The sequence below is a fragment of the Argopecten irradians genome, chromosome 5, assembly GCF_041381155.1.
Source record: "Argopecten irradians isolate NY chromosome 5, Ai_NY, whole genome shotgun sequence".
Taxonomy (NCBI): Eukaryota; Metazoa; Mollusca; class Bivalvia; order Pectinida; family Pectinidae; genus Argopecten; species Argopecten irradians.
In genome coordinates this window covers 25665820-25688236 of record NC_091138.1, presented here as the reverse complement: position 1 = coordinate 25688236, position 22417 = coordinate 25665820, and the positions used below count along the sequence as shown (strand labels likewise).

The 22417-nt window shown below is 35.7% G+C and overlaps 2 protein-coding genes across 3 annotated transcripts in view; one reads left to right on the top strand and one right to left on the bottom strand.

Annotated features, from left to right (window-relative positions):
• The window catches only part of LOC138323343 (short-chain dehydrogenase/reductase family 42E member 1-like), a 147888-nt gene extending 127921 nt beyond the window's left edge, over positions 1-19967 (bottom strand). Inside the window, exons 1-3 of one of the 2 annotated variants that reach the window (XM_069267897.1) lie at positions 19787-19967; positions 15177-15346; positions 12480-12575 (exon numbers count right to left, since the gene is read on the bottom strand). In XM_069267897.1, the coding sequence (XP_069123998.1) occupies positions 12480-12575; positions 15177-15346; positions 19787-19889 (369 nt within the window). In that variant the 5' untranslated portion in view covers positions 19890-19967. Of the gene's footprint in view, positions 1-12479; positions 12576-15176; positions 15347-19698 lie in introns of both variants that reach the window. The other variant, XM_069267898.1, reaches the window with a different exon arrangement.
• A 72-nt stretch (positions 19968-20039) lies between these two features.
• LOC138323342 (sperm-tail PG-rich repeat-containing protein 2-like) overlaps positions 20040-22417 on the top strand; it is an 81672-nt gene continuing 79294 nt past the window's right edge. Inside the window, exons 1-4 of the mRNA XM_069267895.1 lie at positions 20040-20189; positions 21145-21337; positions 21581-21702; positions 22093-22242. Coding sequence (XP_069123996.1) covers positions 21226-21337; positions 21581-21702; positions 22093-22242 — 384 coding nt within the window. The 5' untranslated portion in view covers positions 20040-20189; positions 21145-21225. The remainder of the gene's footprint in view (positions 20190-21144; positions 21338-21580; positions 21703-22092; positions 22243-22417) is intronic.

The window sequence follows — 22417 nt, the reverse complement described above, 5'->3', positions numbered from 1 at the left end:
TCACAATTTTCATAAAACACCTTAAGACCTGCCTTTTTTATGACGAGTATTTGATTCTACCATTTCCAGTATTTAAGAAGAAGATTTTTAAAGTTTTAGCCTATTTGCCCCTTTTGGCCCCGCCCCTGTGCCCTGAGGGGGTTGACCAGGACCAATATAGATATAATATTTAAATGTTATCTCAGGCTAATAATTCTAAACAAGTTTGACTCATTTCCTCTGAAAATTGAGCAAAAAATGCTCATAAATGTGTTTTCCCTATATAAACTATAGTAAACTTGACCCCCTCCCCAGGGGGAAAACGTGATGGGTCATATAATTCACAATTTTCATAAAACACCTTAAGACCTGTCCATCTAAGAAGAGTATTTGGTTCTACCATTTCCAGTATTTAAGAAGAAATTTTTTAAAGTTTTAGCCTATTTGCCCCTTTTGGCCCCGCCCCTCTGCCCGAGGGGGTTGACCAGGACCAATATAGATATGATATTAAAATGTTATCTCAGGCTAATAATTCTAAACAAGTTCGACTCATTTCCTATGAAAATTGAGCAAAAAATGATCATAAATGTGTTTTCCCTAGTAAACTTGACCCCCTCCCCAGGGGGAAACGTGTGAGACCCCAGGGTCATATAATTCACAATTTTTGTAAAGGACCTCAAGACCTTTCCATCTATGAGTATGTGATTCTACCATTTCCAGGATTTCAGAAGAAGATTTTTGTAGTTATAGCCTATTTGACCCCTTTTGACCCCACCCCTAAGGCCCCTGGGGGTCAGTTATGGAAAATTGGTTAATAGGATTCAATGGCCATCTCATACGGATAATTCTGACAATATTTGACTCATTTCCTATTACAAATGATCAAATAATACTCAAAAATGTGTTTTCCCTATATAAACTATAGTAAACTTAACCCCCTCCCCAGGGGGAAACCTGAGACCCCAGGGTCATATAATTCACAATTTTTGTAAAGGACCTCAAGACCTTTCCATCTACGAAGAGTATGTGATTCTACCATTTCCTCAGGATTTCAGAAGAAGATTTTTGAAGTTATAGCCTATTTGACCCCTTTTGACCCCGCCCCTAAGGCCCCTGGGGGTCAGTTATGGAAAATTGGTTAATAGGATTCAATGGCCATCTCATACGGATAATTCTGACAATATTTGACTCATTTCCTATTACAAATGATCAAATAATACTCAAAAATGTGTTTTCCCTATATAAACTATAGTAAACTTAACCCCCTCCCCAGGGGGAAACCTGAGACCCCAGGGTCATATAATTCACAATTTTTGTAAAGGACCTCAAGACCTTTCCATCTACGAAGAGTATGTGATTCTACCATTTCCAGGATTTCAGAAGAAGATTTTTGAAGTTATAGCCTATTTGACCCCTTTTGACCCCGCCCCTAAGGCCACTGGGGGTCAGTTATGGAAAATTGGTTAATAGGATTCAATGGCCATCTCATACGGATAATTCTGACAATATTTGACTCATTTCCTATTACAAATGATCAAATAATACTCAAAAATGTGTTTTCCCTATATAAACTATAGTAAACTTAACCCCCTCCCCAGGGGGAAACCTGAGACCCCAGGGTCATATAATTCACAATTTTTGTAAAGGACCTTAGGACCTTTCTATCTATGAAGAGTATTTAATTCCATCACATCTGTGAGTGGAGAAGAAGATTTTTGAAATTTTAGTCAATTTTACCCCTTTTAGCCCCTCCCATAGCTCCCTGGGGGGTGGGGACCATATAATTCACAATTTTGATTGGCCTTATGCCTTAGAAGGTTTGTGCAAAATTTCATTGAAATTGCTTCAGCAGTTTTGGAGAAGAAGTTGAAAATGTAAATTGTTTACGGACATACGACGGACGACGGACGACGCACGACGCACAGATGGCCGGACGACGATACGGACAAAAGGCGATTAGCTACCATAACAATCTCAGTGTTTTTAAAAAAAGTTCTTGAAACTACATGTACAAGATGTGTACATGGCATTAAAGTTTGAATAGTCAATTTTGTTCACGTCATCCTGATGCTTTTTACCAAACAACATCTAATGAGAAGAGAACATAAAAAAGTTGGCCTGCTGATTCAGATTAGGACCAACATGATCCCATAACATTCCATAACCCTGTTCTATAGTACATGTAACAGTAGCAGGTCTCCAGTAAAATCACATAGTTTCCTTACCTAAAGTGCTATAGGACAAAGAGCTTGTTGACATAGCAACACTTTTACCGCATTGAAGAAATATATATCGCTAACTTACTGCAGTATCAGTAAACCAGCTCGTGCTTTGTGGCTCCCAGGAGATCGGGAAATATCCATCTTTTCAAATTGTATTTCCACTGTTTAATCTGGGACACATACAATAGAGAAAATGGCAATATAAGTTGGTAGAGAATGGATCTGAAGCAGACCAGATGTCTCACCGTTTTTATACTCAACCGTGAAATGGTATAGCAAACATTTCATAATCTCCCCATTCAATCCAAATTGTTTTTGTACAATTCATGATCATGCTTTTTCATCTCATTTATTTTCATGCTTTTAGTATATATCTATCAAAATCCATTTAGCCGTTTTAAGAAAATGAATAAATAAGAAACAGAGTCTGTCCATATATGTGTACATGTACATTTGTATCTGGTAATGAGTCTGCATAACAGTAACCATGGCAACTAGAGGTCCCCACAGCCAATCATCTCAGACACCCTACAATAGCAATTGTTGGGCTCGGTGATGAGCATTCAGTTGGTATCAACAACGACACTATTCAACAATTCTGTTTGAATTACTGCGATTGCCCACTTGCATGGAATCTAGAATTACAATCTAAATCCTTGTCTTCTGGGACATCAGGCTCTTCAATCCAGATGGAAACACAACATTTCAATTCAACATGGAATTGATTGGATTGTCATTGTCCTTTCATGTTTGGAGAGACAGCAAAAGAGACATTTTATCATCCGATGAATATTTTTTTGTTTGCTATTAAAGTACATACATGATGACAGCCAAACTTCAAATGATTTATTCCCCACATTAGGTTTATACCTATAGCTAAATTCCCCACCACTATCTAATCAGTTTGGGATCGTTCATCGCCAGGGATTTACCCAAATCTAGCCGTGTACCATTTAAAGGTCTCTGCAATTTCCAGGCAGTTGATATGCACAGAGAGTTAAGAGATTAAACAGGCTGACTTTTCTATTGTCTGTGTACTTAGATCCTCTACATGACGGCATGCAATGTGAAGCCAGCATTCACCATATATAGGCAGAATTTTACCAAATAAAGAGATCAAACGTCTAAAGGCAATAACCAATTTAATACAAAAACAATTTAGACTTATCATAGGGAAGAATGTACATCAAGCAATCAAATACCTAAATCACTAGAGGCTTATTACCTATACTTAATTCTGGGGAATAAACATACTTAAACAGACAATCTGGAGAATTAATTTTAAAGCATTTCTATACAAGAATTATAAGTATGTTGGACAAAAAATCCTTCAAACTGACAGAAGGATAAATATAAAACAAGATCGTGAACAGACTTAAGTCCAAAACCAATCTTTAGAGTTTAGTAACTTAGCCAAACACAAACCATGTATTCATAAACATTATGTCATGATTGTTTGGTTTGGCATTAAAACTGAAGCCGAAGGTAATTCCATGATCTTGAAGCCTGCAGGTCTGGTTGTAGCAGCTGATGGCTACCATATAAAATAGCATATAAGAGCTTGGTTTGCAGGACTAATCAAAGTAAACAGTTTGATTTTTTCCCATTTTCTATGAAGGCATTTATCTAGGCATCCGGTTCTTCACCTGAGGTTTGGTAAGCAACAACTCTTATATATTTAATTAAAGGAGGATTTTAAAATTCTGATCAACTGATCAGGGGGAAAAAATGTATTTCTTTTCTCTAAAAAATAGCTATTCAGAAGGTGTCTGAAACACTTTGTTGAAAAATGCTTTTAACTTAGTTGTTCAATAATTGGAAATCTTTATACTATTTCAGATATTCCTTAATTTTCTAAGATCAAAAACAAGTTTTATCAAACAATTTCAACCAAAAAAAGCCCCACACCGACATGTAATAAGGCTTGAAAGAGATCCGCCTTAATTGTTCTTTAGACACATTGTTTTGATGGTCACTTCCGCTATTTCTGTTTTTCTGCATCAAAAACAAGCCGTAAAGAGGAAGGTGCTTTCAGCCAGGTTCTCTTGGGTTTCCCATGAAGCTCCGAGTGTGGTTAGAGATCAAAGACAAGAACGTTTGGTGGGATTCATTAGGCAGTGTCAAATAATACTGATGCCTATCGATAAAATCACCAATAAAGACCTTTTTTGCTCGTCCTCTGATATATGAACTCTGTTGTGGTTCATCAACAGCATTTAACACAAAATTAATCCTGATTTTCAATATTGACTGAATCAATAATTACGCTACTCACAAGCCGCTCATGATTGATTGTTTATTTTCTGAACAAAAATGACATTTCTTTAGTGTGTAAACAAAATAGATGAAGGAGATCAAGGGACATCAAGAATGCCAACCTTCAAAACCACAAAAAACCAAAACTTAATTAAAACAATCTGTGTTGAATAATGATCAGCATTATGAATCCAATCCAACGTTTACCTCGCTATATAGAATCTGAAGCCGCACACAACAATCAACTAAATTTTGCTGCTGCTGATGATTAACCAATCAAGGGTGATCTTTATACAGAATGTCTGTTGTAGCTGGTGGCTACTTCAGTGAATGATGTACATGTACATTAGATATATAGCCTGCTGTATGATGTACAGAAAATCTACATGAAGGCCCCACAGGTGTTTTGTGGACCAATACATGTACAGTTTCTATAGCAATGAAGAAAATGGAAGGCAGAACTGATAGCAAAACTAGAGTATACCAAGGAATGACTTCACATTCGATTAATCGTCCAGTATTTCTCAAACTAAATCAAACCGTACACCAGAAGAATGACTAACCCTGTTATACTGGAGAAAGTAGGTCAGGGCTATAGAGAAAGCTATATAATACATTGAAGGAGAGCTCCTGCATGCAAAAGGTCGTAACATAGTTTAAATGAATGGTTAAATCTTGAAACATCATTAAATAACTTCAATTACCAAGAGAGGACTGAAAAATACCATTCCAGCCAAAGACACAAGCATTTGTGTCCATCTCTTTCTATTGCGTAGAGATATCTAATTTGATTTTATGTTGAACATGTAATTGTTTTCTTAGAAACGAAACAAAATAACAAAGAAATGAACTTCATATCCTGTAATCATCTGAAGGTATAAAAATGTCAGAATTGATGGTGCAGGGAGGGAAAGGGGTAGATAGAATGCCAGTGTTGATGGTGCAGGGAGGGGAAAAGGTAGATAGAATGTCAGAATTGATGGTGCAGGGAGGGAAAGGGGTAGATAGAATGCCAGTGTTGATGGTGCAGGGAGGGGAAAAGGTAGATAGAATGTCAGTGTTGATGGTGCAGGGAGAGAAAGAGATAGATAGAATGTCAGTGTTGATGGTGCAGGGAGGGAAAGGGGTAGATAGAATGTCAGTGTTGATGGTGCAGGGAGGGAAAGGGGTTGATAGAATGTCAGTGTTGATGGTGCAGGGCGGAAAAGGGGTAGATAGAAAGTCAGTGTTGATGATGCAGGGAGAGAAAGAGATCGATAGAATGTCAGTGTTGATGGTGCAGGGAGAGAAAGAGATCGATAGAATGTCAGTGTTGATGGTGCAGGGAGAGAAAGAGATCGATAGAAAGTCAGTGTTGATGATGCAGGGAGAGAAAGAGATTGATAGAAAGTCAGTGTTGATGATGCAGGGAGAGAGAAAGAAGAGATAGATAGAAGTGTCAGTGTTGATGATGCAGGGAGAGAAAGAGATAGATAGAATGTCAGTGTTGATGGTGCAGGGAGAGAAAGAGATCGATAGAATGTCAGTGTTGATGGTGCAGGGAGAGAAAGAGATCGATAGAATGTCAGTGTTGATGATGCAGGGAGAGAAAAAGATAGATAGAATGTCAGTGTTGATGATGCAGGGAGAGAAAAAGATAGATAGAATGTCAGTGTTGATGGTGCAGGGAGAGAAAGAGATCGATAGAAAGTCAGTGTTGCATGGATGCCGGGAGAGAAAGAGATAGATAGAATGTCAGTGTTGATGGTGCAGGGAGAGAAAAAGATCGATAGAATGTCAGTGTTGATGGTGCAGGGAGAGAGAGAAAAGATAGATAGAATGTCAGTGTTGATGGTGCAGGGAGAGAAAGAGATAGATAGAATGTCAGTGTTGATGGTGCAGGGAGGAAAGGGGTAGATGTCAGAGGAAGGGTAGATAGAATGTCAGTGTTGATGGTGCAGGGAGGGAAAGGGGTAGATAGAATGTCAGTGTTGATGGTGCAGGGAGAGAAAGAGATAGATAGAATGTCAGTGTTGATGATGCAGGGAAAGAAAGAGATAGATAGAATGTCAGTGTTGATGATGCAGGGAGAGAAAAAGATAGATAGAATGTCAGTGTTGATGATGCAGGGAGAGAAAGAGATCGATAGAATGTCAGTGTTGATGGTGCAGGGAGGGAAAGGGGTTGATAGAATGTCAGTGTTGATGGTGCAGGGCGGAAAAGGGGTAGATAGAAAGTCAGTGTTGATGATGCAGGGAGAGAAAGAGATCGATAGAATGTCAGTGTTGATGGTGCAGGGAGAGAAAAAAGATAGATAGAATGTCAGTGTTGATGGTGCAGGGAGAGAAAGAGATAGATAGAATGTCAGTGTTGATGGTGCAGGGAGAGAAAGAGATTGATAGAAAGTCAGTGTTGATGATGCAGGGAGAGAAAGAGATAGATAGAATGTCAGTGTTGATGATGCAGGGAGAGAAAGAGATCGATAGAATGTCAGTGTTGATGGTGCAGGGAGAGAAAGAGATAGATAGAAAGTCAGTGTTGATGATGCAGGGAGAGAAAGAGATCGATAGAATGTCAGTGTTGATGGTGCAGGGAGAGAAAGAGATAGATAGAATGTCAGTGTTGATGGTGCAGGGAGAGAAAGAGATAGATAGAATGTCAGTGTTGATGGTGCAGGGAGGGAAAGGGGTAGATAGAATGTCAGTGTTGATGGTGCAGGGAGGGAAAGGGGTAGATAGAATGTCAGTGTTGATGGTGCAGGGAGAGAAAGAGATAGATAGAATGTCAGTGTTGATGGTGCAGGGAGGGAAATGGTGGATGGTACAAGGGGTACACAGAATATAAGTGTTGATGGCAAGAGGTAAAGTCATGATATGTTAGATGTACACATCAAACTTGTGTAAAAGGAATGATCCTACAGGTTACCTAGCTTGCTAGCTTCAACTTGGGAATTTGGATTAAGTGGTTGAGTGTCCACCATGTGACTTACTGTGACTATGAGTGGGTCACAGGTTCGAGCCCAAGCAACTGTGACCATGAGTGGGTCACAGGTTCGAGCCCAACTAACTGTGACCATGAGTGGGTCACAGGTTCGAGCCCAACTTACTGTGACAGGTTCGGGCCCAAGCAACTGTGACCATGAGTGGGTAACATGTTCGAGACCAAGCAACTGTCACCATGAGTGGGTCACAGGTTCGAGCCCAAGCAACTGTTTCCAGTGGGTCACAGGTCGAACCCAAGCAACTGTTTCCAGTGGGTCACAGGTTCGAACCCAAGCAACTGTGACCATGAGTGGGTCACAGGTTTGAGCCCAACTAACTGTGACCATGAGTGGGTCACAGGTTCGAGCCCAACTTACTGTGACAGGTTCGGGCCCAAGCAACTGTGACCATGAGTGGGTAACATGTTCGAGACCAAGCAACTGTCACCATGAGTGGGTCACAGGTTCGAGCCCAAGCAACTGTTTCCAGTGGGTCACAGGTCGAACCCAAGCAACTGTTTCCAGTGGGTCACAGGTTCGGGCCCAAGCAACTGTGACCATGAGTGGGTCACATGTTCGAGACAAAGCAACTGTTACCATGAGTGGGTCACAATTTCGAGCCCAAGCAACTGTTTCCAGTGGGTCACAGGTTCGACCCCAAGCAACTGTTTCCAGTGGGTCACAGGTTTGAGCCCAAGCAACTGTGACCATGAGTGGGTCACATGTTCGAGACCAAGCAATGCTTGTGGTTGGTTTTCACTTCTCTCCTATTACAATGGACTAGTGATCTGACAAAACAACTCTATATCTTTTGTTCTTTTTGAGTTGTCATCCTACCACTTGTAAAGAGGCTAGGTAACATGTTTTACTACGCTGTACTTTCAGGTTTCCATTTGCTAAGTGTTTGTACGTCAGTACAGTTGTACTACACAGAACACATGCCCCATTTAGACACAATGGTGACTGTGTAAAGCTATAGAACTTGGTAATTCCTTCTAGATTAAGTAAAACAGATATTGAGGAAGTAAAGATAATGGTTATCTCCAGTGACAGAAATAGATTAAGTTCATCCAATTAAGCAACAACTGTATTTTCAATTGAATCTCATACTGACTATAATACACATTCTTGTCTTTAACAAGACATTAAAAATGTTGTAATCAAGCTAAGGTAAGAGAGTAAGGAGTTTGGCAGAGAGAGTAAATTGAAAAGGAGCGTTTAACATTACAGTGGTCCAGTATCTCTGAGGTTTGTGTGGGTTATATTGTTGTTTTATTTCCTTTTCCTTAATTAACCCATGTTTCATTTGTGTATGTAGAGATGGGAGCACCTGTCCGTGCCTTTAGTGTTTTAGGGTCGACAGTAAATGGTAACACTTTCACTTTGAAGTACATACTACTGTAGATACTGGTGGTACTAAAATGTCGCAGTGATGGCACAAGCATGTTGCACTCTTATTGAATGCCATACCAATCTCACAGCTACGAAATAAAATGTATGAAAATACGAAACCACCATTTCCCTTTGGTATCTTTAACAGATAAGCACAGAGAAGACTCATTAGTAAATGCTTTCAAAATATCAGGATTTGATTTCAAACTAAAGCATTAAAATCTCATCAAAAGATTTTTACAGAACATTTTGGTTTTTGTTCTCAATTGTAAGGACAATAACTGTCAAAAGTAGTTGATAAAAATTAACATTTAAAAGCATGTGTGTCTGCAGCTTTGGTTAGCACACAACAAATCTACCAATTACCAGTTCCATGTCCTTCAACGTTTTTTGTAATGGAGAACAAATTCAAGGCATTGAAGATAATTTCAATGCCTGTTTCTAGAATTATTTGATAAAATAAAGACTCACACAGTAAGTTTTTGTTGTAGTGTATCATTTTTTTCAAAATAATTCTTAATTTCATTGGAAACCCTTACATTAATGCATTAAGAGAACACGAGATATTCAGAAAATAAAGAGGTTTCGTTACAAAAAAAGCAATTCAGTAAAGTAGGCAATTACATGACTTTCTGTATCCTATATATCATATCTCAAGTCAATTTCAGCTAAATGCAGTAATTATATTTGGTATATATAAGATATATTAGAGACGTACACATGTATATATTACGTATGTATAACTGTACCTGATAGTTATTAGTTTGGTAGCATTCTCCACCCCTTCCATTACCAAACAGGCACGCTCCAACCTTACATCAAAGACTCACGGTAATGTATACTTATACACATGGAATTCCATGCAGATTTCCCCAAAATGTAAAACATTTTATCTTTTTTCTTGCATATCCCATCATAAAATCAACGTTGGTTGAGTTTCTTGCCGAGTATTGCATAGCTCTCCAATTTCTCCATTATCCTATATACATACACCCTTAACCAATCCCTACAAACATGTCAAAAAATAAATTACACAAATGTGATTTGACATGATGCGCTTTGCATGATAAAAAATTATATACTTTGGATAAATATTCTGTTGACAAGATATTTCTACAGCAATTTGAATGATAAATTGGAGATGCTCATGGCCAACATTTCTCCGATTCCACGGATGATTGCATCAACGCGGCTAAGTGACAGATGAAATCGTGACATCCCCAATAGGTTTACGTCAAGGCAAACATCTGTGTTATGATGAAAGCCTCCAAGTGATGATGATGCAAGAAAGCTTCAAAATGACAGTGATTTGTTGCGTACATAAACAAAGGAATCTTACAGGATATTTCTGTAGCATTTCCTACATTTTCTCAATCATCGATGCAATACCAGATCCTGACAATAAGAATAACCATTTTGATAATAAAAAATGACAGCAGGAAAAAAAATCAGGCTAATTTCCATATTGATTGAAATCTAAATATACTTCATGGATAAAGATTTGAGATAAGATTTTTCTTTCCCATTTTAAAACTGTTTTCTAGGACTGATAAATTGCATTTCACTTAGACTGAGGGAATATAAGAAATTCTATTTTTGAACACAAGGGCTTAAGTATAATTGTCTGGTTTTGAAAATCTGAAGACATCAAATTTGTTTATGATATTGACTTGATTTTTACTACCACCTTGAGACAAATACTAAGCGAGACTTTACAACAGAAAGATGTTGAAAAGAATTACCTTGACCTAAATAATGTAAGAATATCTGCAATGGTACAAATATATCAGTGCTCAGATAGGAAAGCATTATGCTAAATCAATTTCACAAAACCTCTAATTTTTTCACCTTAACCCAATTCCACAAAACCTGTAAGTTTTTTTACCTTAAGATTAACTTAATTCCACAAAACCTGTAAGTTTTTCACCTGAACTCAATTCCACAAAACCTCTAAGTTTTTTCATCCTTAATAACCCAATTCCACAAAACCTCTAAGTTTTTCACCTTAATCAATTCCAAAACTTAATTTTTCCAAAACAAACCTGTAAGTTTTTTTACCTTAAACTCACACTTACCATCAATCCCAAGACCTCTAAGTATTTCATCCTAACTCAATTCCACAAGACCTCTAAGTTTTTCACCCTAACTCAATTCCACAAGACCTCTAAGTTTCTCATACAAATTGCCATATACTATAATATTAATCTGCATCTACTTGTATCAATAGGTTACTGAATATTGAAATACCCCTGGTATCTAATAAGTTAAATTCATGCAGTCTCAAATCTAGTAAGAATATAAGGGAAAAGGTCTGCACTCATCTAAATATCATTGATAGAGTCAACCCAGATGACTTTTATGAGTATTTCTAAACAGCCACAACAAACATAGACAAGGATTCCTGGTCATCAACAGATCCAAGATCGGTTTTAATCTAAACCTAATTACTGTAGATGAAGACTATGAATTAACTACAATGAGACCACCTGATGTTTTCTCTAAGGAGAAAATAGATTACTCAACTGCAAAATGTAATTCCTGGAAATTCTTTTGAACATGCAAATGTTAAATCTTTTTTATGCTTATGTCATCAAAAACAGTGAAATCGCATAACTAGCTGTTAAGTCATCAATGGAGAAGTATTAGTTAAAAGACTGTTCAGTCATTTGAAATTAAGAAATAACTAGAACTCCCTCAGTAAAAATCTTCAACAAAGTGCATCCATGCGTGAAACATTTCTCTACACAACAAAGATTACAGTGATAGTTGTGTATTGATCTGAGCGATGATAAAACATGTTCATTGTTTATGGTACCGTTGATATCGTCATTACATCACATGACTGACTAAAATTGCTGACTCGTACCGATCATACATGCTCGTTATCGCCCCACATTATAGTTAACATCTAAAACAAAACGCTAACATTTTGTGTTTTTATCAAACAATCATTAAATAAAGATTATAGTTTGTCATCCTCAAGCTGCCATTTGATATGGTAAATGCATTGCACAAGTTTCTGGAACTGAAGCAGAAGTTATAGGCTGTCCCATGGGTTTCAGGATTCAGCGGGTTCCATCAGATTTTACTGAAATAGATCAAATCTTAGCCTCCAACCCAATAACACGTACTGTATAAGGTCTACTTTATCCATTTTAATATCAAATTTCATGCATTGAACAAAATTAATATCAATATCAAGTCAACTAAAGTAAACTTGTGTCGTAATTAACAAACTGTGGTCAGGTTCTCATGGTTGACCTATTTCAGATCAGCAAAACTTGGAAACCGAAAAAAATGTAAATTCATAGCATTTGCAGATATAAAGGCATAACTTAGCTCCCTTTAAGCTCTGATAGTCAAATGTTGTACCAAGTGTGATAGTTTAAATCATTGTACAGTATCCACCTAAGTCGATACATGGTTACTCACTTTTATAATTTTGATTGCCCGTCTCCTATGAAGACAATGTCATGCAACAGAAGACAAAATACATTATAAAGCTGTAATTGGCCCTTTATAAACTGTCATCAAGCAGATGATCATCTGTGATGTGATCAGCTGATGTACTTTTTAAGTATAAGTATGGTAATATTTTGATTGTCTTACCTGCTCCAACAGTGATCAGCTATTGTACTTGTTAAGTATAAGTATGGTTTTGATTGACTTACCTGCTCTCTGCCTGACATACCATACGATGCCATGTGATAAACACAATCTACACCCTGAAACGCTGATTCAAGTTCATCCAGGTTGGTGATGCTAGCCTGAAAAAGATCAACAATACATGGAAATATAAATCAGTGTACAATTAGTCCACAATACTTGGTGGTCCTACAGATTCAGGCAGGTGTGAATGGTTGTTGAAAAGGAATTTGACCATTGAACCAATAGCATTACCATAGAATAAAATGTTTCAACTTTGAAATGTACATGTATGTTTATCTCTGTACTTGAAGCATCTGTGTTTGACCATAGAAACAGCAGTCTGATTTTTTTGTTTGACCATAGAAATAGCAGTCTGATTTTTGTGTTTGACCATAGAAACAGCAGTCTGATTTTTTTGTTTGACCATAGAAATAGCAGTCTGATTTTTTTGTTTGACCATAGAAACAGCAGTCTGATTTTTGTGTTTGACCATAGAAACAGCAGTCTGATTTTTGTGTTTGACCATAGAAACAGCAGTCTGGTTTTTGTGTTTGACCTCTAGATACAGCAGTCTGATTTTTGTGTTTGACCTCTTAAATAGCAGTCTGAGTTTTGTGTTTGACCTCTGAAACAGCCGTCTGATTTTTGTGTTTGACCGCTAAAACAGCAGGCTGATTTTTATGTTTGACCTCTGGCATGACAGTCTAAATTTTTGTGTTTGACCTCTGACACAACAGTTTGACCTCTGAAACAACAGTCAGATTTTTGTGTTAAACCTTTGAAATAGCAGTGTGACCTTACACTAGTGTGTTGACCTTTGAACTAGCAGTCCGACCTTTGTATGTTGACCTTTGAAATAGCAGTCTTACCTTAGTTTTTGACCTTTGAAATAACAGTCTGACCTTAGTTTTTGACCTTTGAAATAGTAGTCTGACCTTTGTGTTGGACTTTTGAATCAAGCCTGAAGTGAACTTTGAAACACATGGTGGACCTGTTTGACTTAGGATGCATGTGTTGGACCGTTGAAGTATTCACTTGACCTTGGATGCATGTGTTTGACCTTTGGAGAAGTCTGACCTTGGAATCATCAACAAACAGCAATAGCATTGCCTAGTCAAGCAAGCACATATAAAATATAACAAAATATAAGATAAAAATATCTTTCTCAATGATAGAACACCCGAGAATCAATTAAACAATATTAAAACCAGGCGATCAATTTCTCACAAACCAATCACTGCCGATGATAAAATCAAAGCCCAACATTTGTTACTCTTGCCAATATATATATATGACAGCCTTACTTCTGACACATCCGCTATGTAAGGTTATGTCTTAATATTGATATTTCTTACTTTATACACAAACTTCTCACTTTTATATTTGCTATTCTGTATTGATATTACTCAAGTTTATTTCATCTGACATTTTTATTGATATTCTTCCATCTGTTTTTATCTTCTCGTGTGTTTTTATTGATGTTTGACAGTTTTGTATTTTGTGCGTTTCCACCTTGATTTGGCTAACGTCAATAGATGATGGTACACAGCATACAGTAACTCAATAAAGTGACAAAATCTACATAATTACATTACAGATATACAATGTAACAACCAGCACAAAATCTGGAAGTCAGCATGTTTGGGCATTCATAGTGAAACACACTAGTTGTAACTTTACAACTTAAGGATACCTATTCAAAACATTATTTAGTCTATTTTGAAATCTGAAATTTAATTTTCTGCCTATATACAGCAATCTGATTTAATTTCCCTGTCTGTAATGACACCTGAACATTAAATTTCCCTCTATATACTGACATCTGAACATTTGATTTTCCTCTCTATACCGACATCTGATAATTGGATTTCCCTGGCTATACCTACACCGGAATATTCTATTTTCCTGCTATGCTTACATGAACACATTGAATTTCAATGTCAAAAGTCCCTACACATCATTACTAGCCCTCCACCTGTAGGTGACAAGGTTGAAACCCATGTGGTACATTACTAGGTACTGGTCATAGGTCAATGACTTTCCTCAAAGTACTGACCACCTCCTTAACCACACACTTCCTCCAATGACCCTGACTGTTGAGAAAATATACAACAAAATATTCCCATCAATTCTAACAACAAAACATAAAATGTTGTAGTCTTTACTGCTGAATTTTACTGAATTGAAATATGAGGTAATTGTTTGTGTAAGCTGTCAGATTTATGTTGTTGTTATCAGATTCCTGTCACCAAGTGCCCACCAGTAACATGGTCAGTGTACTGGACCTACAAACTACTACAGGTACCATTATTATAGATTTATACAAACTTCTTGAAGGTAAGTCCAGCTTTTTTTATATCTTCAATGTCTCCTAAAAATATGGTTTTCTATGCATTTTACTGATACATTTGTTATCAACTGAAAATCAAATTGCTAGAAAGACTAAAACTGCACAAAAATATGTTTTATTTTACAGATTTTCATCAATTATTATATACAAATTTACCTCAATTTGAGATTTATGAAGAATATGTGTTTATTGTACATTTGCAAATATCTACATTGATTGAGTAATGAAAATGAATTAAACATAGATTTTTGTATGTTTTGAGATCCCCACTACAAACTGTTACTTGGAATCTGCAGAAGAGTTCATACATATTCCATATTTTAAACAAAATCAAGTCATGTAAAAATGGTTGACAATATATTTGGTGTACCTTTACAAAAGTCATGCCTTCCATCATTGGCCATTTTGGTTCTCTGAGGTCCAGAAGAAGGACATTATGGCCTCGTTCTATAAGCTGTTGACCTAGGGTATACCCCGGGTACCCTCCTCCCCCGGTGATCAGGTGTAGCTCTTTACTTCTCTTCATCGTGATTATCACACCTGTAATCATATAGTTATCACACCTGTAATCATATAGTTATCACACCAGTAATCATATAGTTATCACACCTGTAATCATATAGTTATCACACCTGTAATCATATAGTTATCACACCTGTAATCATATAGTTATCACACCTGTAATCATATAATAGTTATCACACCTGTAATCATATAGTTATCACACCAGTAAACATAAAGATATCACGCCTGTAATCATGGTTATCACACCTGTAATCATATAGTTATCACACCTGTAATCATAGAGTGATCACACCTTTAATCATATAGTTATATCACATTTGTAATCATATAGTTATCACACCTGTAATCATATAGTTATCACACCTGTAATGATATAGTTACCACACCTGTAATTATATAGTTATCAAACCTGTAATCATATAGTTATCATACCTGTAATCATATAGTTATCACACTGTAATCATATAATTATCACACATGTAATCATATATAGTTATCACACCTGTAATCATATAGTTATCACACCTGTAATCATATAGTTATCACATCTGTAATCATACAATAGTTATCACACCTGTAATCATGGTTATCACACCTGTAATCATATATATATTACATCTGTAATCATATAGATATCACACCTGTAATCATATAGTTATCACACCTGTAATCATGGTTATCACACCTGTAATCATATAGTTATCACACCTGTAATTAAATATAGTTATATATCACACCTGTAATCATATAGTTATCACACACCTGTAATCATATAGTTATCACACATGTAATCATATAGTTATCACACCTGTAATCATATAGTTATCACATCTGTAATCATATAGTTATCACACCTGTAATCATATAGTTATCACACCTGTAATCATATAGTTATCACACCTGTAATCATATAGTTATCACACCTGTAATCATATAGTTATTCACACCTGTAATCATATAGTTATCATGTATATATATATCACACCTGTAATCATATAGTTATCACATCTGTAATCATATAGTTATCACACCTGTAATCATATAGTTATCACACCTGTAATCATATAGTAATCACACCTGTAATCATATAGTTATCACACCTGTAATCATATAGTTATCACACCTGTAATCATATAATAGTTATCACACCTGTAATCATATAGTTATCACACCTGTAATCATATAGTTATCACACCTGTAATCATATAGTTATCACACCTGTAATCATATAGTTACCACACCTGTAACCATATAGTTATCACACCTGTAATCATATAATAGTTATCACACCTGTGATAATAGTTATCACACCTGTAATCATTTAGTTACCACGCCTGTAATCATATAGTTACCACACCTGTAATCATATAGTTATCGCATCTGTAATCATATAGGTATCACACCTGTAACCATATAGTTATCACACCTGTAATAATAGTTATCAAACCTATAATCATACAGTTACCACATCTGAAGTCATATAGTTATCACACCTGTAATCATATAGTTATCACACCTGTAACCATATAGTTATCACACCTGTAATAATAGTTATCAAACCTATAATCATATAGTTACCACATCTGAAGTCATATAGTTATCAAACCTGTAATCATATAGTTATCACACCTGTAACCATATAGTTATCACACCTGTAATCATGTAGTTATCACATCTGTAATCAGGGTTATCACACCTGTAATCATATAGTTATCACACTTGTAATCATATAGTTATAACACTTGTAATTAAAAAGTTATCACACTTGTAATTTACAAATAATGGTTTAAAATATCTGTTGTTTTATTATTTATGATCAAAATTTGAATACATTTACTGCAAGCACACCTTTATTTGACTTACAATGCTTAGTTCACTCATTCAACAAATAATAGTGCTTATAGGTTTAAATAAACATTCAGTAATGATTAATCACAAACGTCAATATCTTCATGATCATTAAATTAACAAATATGTTGATTATCCCAAAATAAAGGTCCTTTTCTTTTACATTATGATTGTTTTAAACAAAACCAGCAATTATTGTCATTTAAAACTGAACATGCATGTGCATTTATAAAATGTTGCTTTCAATGGATAGGAAACAGAAAACTTTTGATTGTCATGAATTTTAGTCATAAACATGATGAAAAGTACTACAAGATACATGTAGTAACTTTAAAATTGTTTGAAGTGTCTCTGGTATGAATTTAATGTTGTTTTGTCATGCAGAACAACAATTACACTACAGGAATAGCAATCCAAATATCAGCAGCCTAGCTATCACATTATAATCTACACACCAACTCTTTTCTGTGTTCTAGCCTGATCATAGTGATACTTGTACTCGTAATGATCTCATATATTTTCATCAATTACAGAGAATGTATTTCGGTGTGAAAATCATATTTACGATCAGAATTGCACTGTAAACAATACAAACACTCTTGTATCTGGTCATATCATAATCAAGTCTCTTAGATAAAGTGGATGGTGACAAGTTTATAGTCACAAGTTGTCAATAGAAACTAATTGAGACTTTTTTGGTCATATGTTTTGACCTGTCACAAGGAAATGTGCAATTACAACAGGACATTGTCAACATAAACAAAAGCCATAATGGGCCTGTACTGATCAACCTTCTACACTAGAATTATGTAATTAATGAGAAATAGATGCACCTATGTTATAATTATTTTAATTTAAATTACATGTTTGTCTGTAGATGGATTGTTTTCTATCATATTTTGCAACAAACATGGCTACATGGGTTCTGAAGAAAACTTAATGATTGGTCATATCTTATAGTAACTGAAAGGTATTACAATCAGAGTTGTTACTGTCTCACATAAGTAAAGGTCATCTTGTAACATTTAATAGGTTTCAAACCCAATTTTGTATGAATTATACCACTAACAAAGCCTTTTCACTACATGGTTGGAATTAAACTTTATAGATTGTAAATATATAATTATTTTTATCAATATATGTATCACTTGAAAAACATGTCTTTCAGAGAAGCGCATGAAAATAAAATGATGCTTTAAATATCAGCTCTAACACACTTTTATTATGCTGATGATCGATTAATAAAATATATCTAATCCCTATCTTTGTAACAATTTAAATGTCCAAAGTTATTTTTTTATGTCAACCTCTTTTTGTATTGTTATATACATATTGTCTCAAGATGAATGTCACAAAATCAATGCCCAAAAATATTTGCATGAACATTTTAGGAAATTTGAGAGAGCTAAGCTGCATGCTCACTCCCATGACTAAAATGTCCAAATTTATTTTAGTAGAGTTCAGAATTTACCATATACAATACAAGTACAGTACATGTAGTCAAACCTGCTAGAAATTAAAGGACACATACATCTATATATAAAAAGGACAGTTTATATTATAAAATACATATTGTACTGTTTATAATTAATAGGAACATTTTATCAGCATAGCCATATACTGTAATAGCAAAATATCTTAATTTTCACTATATTCTGATCATTTAAAAGCTTAAATTAATTATATGGAAAACAATCATTGATATTTCTTCCTTGACCTTTTAATTATATGTACTATAGATATACCATAAACCTTTATCATTAAGGATCAGCCAATTATGACCACATGTACACATTGTATATCTGCACCCTGGAAAGTCAAGATAATCTCAGAAATATAATGTATGCATGTGTAGCAGGATTTGACTGGGTTGATCATCTGTGACCACCAGGTAGCTCAGTTGGTAGAGCACTCGGCTAGTGTTCAGAGGGTCCCGGGTTCGAATCCCGGTCTGGCCACTACATTTTCTCCTCTCCTGTTACAAAATTGGCACCCAACTAAATAACCCACGGTGGTGGTGTTTGGAAGGGTCTCATATGTCTTCGAGGGCAAAGACTTCGAGAAAGGAGGGAGGAGTGTAGCGGGATTGGACTGGGTCGATCATCGGTGACCCGGTAGCTCAGTCGGTCTAGCACTCGGCTATAATTCTAAGAGAAGTTTATGTAATTCTTATTATGAAAGTTCTCTTCACAAAGATTGTTTAATTTCTGTTAAGTGGAAGAGTCTTGCTCCTATTTGACTTGCTTTTGAGGGTTGTTTCCAACTTGTAAAAATAATACACTGTACTATGATGTACAATGTACATGTATATACAATCTACATGTATTTAAAAACATATTTAATTGAAACATATATGACTTCAGCAATTGCAAATCGGAGACTATACCGAAATCAATAATTCACATATGGAAATTATTCGTATATATCTCTGCGTTACTGCATGAGTTACAATGTGTAAACAACAAGACTGTCATAGAACATTTTCAAAACTGATTACGAGAAACCAGTTTATTACAAACCTGGCCTGACAAAATGCTTGAAAGTCAGATTGAGTAGGCGTTGGATGTCATAATTCTGATATTAAAAGATGAAAAACAAGTATCAAACCTCCAGAATGTGTTAAGTAGGCGTATAGCTCGTGGGCTGGCTGTGTGAATCTATCAGTTATGTAAATTGTAAACAAACCGACCAAATACACCGGAAATGGCATGTGTTACCATAAAGTTACACGACATTGCTATGCCTACGAGTTTTTGTTGTTAACTATATAGATTTATTCTGCGTAAACGATTCAAAGGTTTATTGCTACAAATGTATTAAAATAGTATACAATAAATTATAAATACAATGCAATCCATTACGACATCACTTTCCCGTAAAGCGGTCGATAAAGCTGGCGGCCATATTGTACCATAGCAACAGAAGTAAATGGAAGAACTGTGGTAGAGTTTTCATTGTTTTTATCAAAATTGATTCAGCCACATACAAGGATATGTGAATGACAGTTCAGGTAAGTATATTTAGTAATATCTTCTCGCATTTTGAACTTGTTTGGAGGTCGCTTATACCATAAAGACAATGAATTTAGCAAACAATAACCATAATATTCTGCAAAACCGCACATTTCCCTTGATTTGCCGTTCAGTTGAAAAATTAGTCATCTATAGTTTGTTTTAATCCGTTTATATATAGGCCTAATCACATGTACCATCAACGTTAATTTGAATATCCTACTTTAAAGTTAATAATCGTTCAAACTAAGAAGTTAGAAGTTGGAACAGCGGTAGTAGGTCAATATTAGCCTGTTGACATTCATGAATGCTCAGTGCAGTGCTACAATATTCCTATAGCAGATTTGCATGTTTAGATAAAACATGCCTTCGCATGTATTGGGAATAGTAGATGTTTATTAAGTTGCATATAAATTTACATGTACTTAATTTCATTGAAAGAAACATTGCATTAAAGAAAATTAATTTACTTGCCTTTTAAAATAACTGGTCAGCAATCCATTCTCGGCTAGTACCAAATGTTGCCATCACATGTATATTTGTATAATTACACACAAATTTTCAAGTAATACTTTGTGCTGTATATAAATGATGTTACATGTAAGATATCGATAGTACAACTTTAAAATCCTTAACTTTTTGTGAATCTAATTTAGTCTTAGTTTGACTGAGAATATGATCAAATTCATTACATGGTCAGAAGTCATAGCTAATCATACATTTTCATCTACATTACTTCATCGGAAGCCATGAGAACTACCGTGCTACTGGTACTGAAGATCTATTTCTGGCAAAAAATAAATTGAAGGAGCTAGGAATTCAATGGTAAAAGCAGCAAAATTCTTCCCAAATTCAACTCCTGGACCAATAATGACATAAACTGTAAATATATGTAATTTCCATTTTATACGTTACATTCTGTTATCTTATAATCTGCATGTATTTTTTTTTCAGATGAAGGGCTGAAATAAATTTCAAGCTTATAAAAAAAATATATATAACTTTCAAGAAATATAAAAAGGGAAAACAAAGAAGATGTATGATCGAGCCCCAAGGGATCTGGTGGCTCTGTATGGCTCCACACCACACAATGTGGGGCCAGGGTCTTATGATGCTGGACTTCCTGGCAAAGGCAGAGTAAAAGCTGGTTAGTATCAATTATATATTGAATTCAAAGAAACAAAAGTTTCAGAATTGCACAATATATATAATATACATGTGATAATTAACACTCACTGAAAATATTTTCTTGGTTTTAGAACTAAATATTTCTTTAATATAAAAATATCAATGAATATGTGGCATCATTATTGATCCTGCTGGTGCTATACCGGGTAGGTTTCATTTTCAAATTAAATTTTATATTCACTCAAACTTGTTGATTCTTCAGATGGCTATGCCCCCTTCCTCTCCATGACCAGTCGAGATGGCTTCTTCAATGTGAGAGACCAGGTGGTTGCAGCCCCTGGACCAGGACACTATGATCCATCACTTGCCCAGGATGTAATCAAGGTAATGGACCAGACTCAGTTTATCCTTATAAGGACGTGATGTTAGGAATAGATACCCCTGGACAGTAACTTTTTTCATACTCTGTTTTTAATCACAGTCGGTGTCCATGGACATGGTTACTTCTCCAAATGTAATTCAGTTTTACCAGATGTATCCATATAAATATTAATTTGTCTTAAATATATAATATGTATGAATTCCTTTAGACAAAAGTTATCAGTATTGGTTCATCCATTATCTGCCCACAGCCTACATGTATATGAATCTGGCCTATTAGTTTATAGGATTATCTCTATAACGTTTTCTATTTCATGCTGATACAGGTTGACCCACGAACAACTAGCTGTTTTGACTGTACTTTGCTAAATATTTGATGACTGTTTGTTACAGGGTGGTAAAACATTAGCCAATAAGTCTAAGAGGTTTGCAGATTCTGTCACAGACAATCCAGGACCAGGCACTTACAGTGTTGATAAATATACAGAGTTCAGGACATCCAAGTCTGCTCCAGTACAGGGCAGTAAGGACAAGTCAGGCTCAGTAAGTGTATGGACAAGTCATGCTTTGTAAGTGTAGGGGCGGGCAATAAGGACAAGTCTGTCTCGGTAAGTGTAAGGACAAGTCAGGTTTGGTAAGTGTAGGGGCAGGCAGTAAGGACAAGTCAGGCTCGGTAAGTGTAAGGACAAGTCAGGTTTGGTAAGTGTAAGGACAAGTC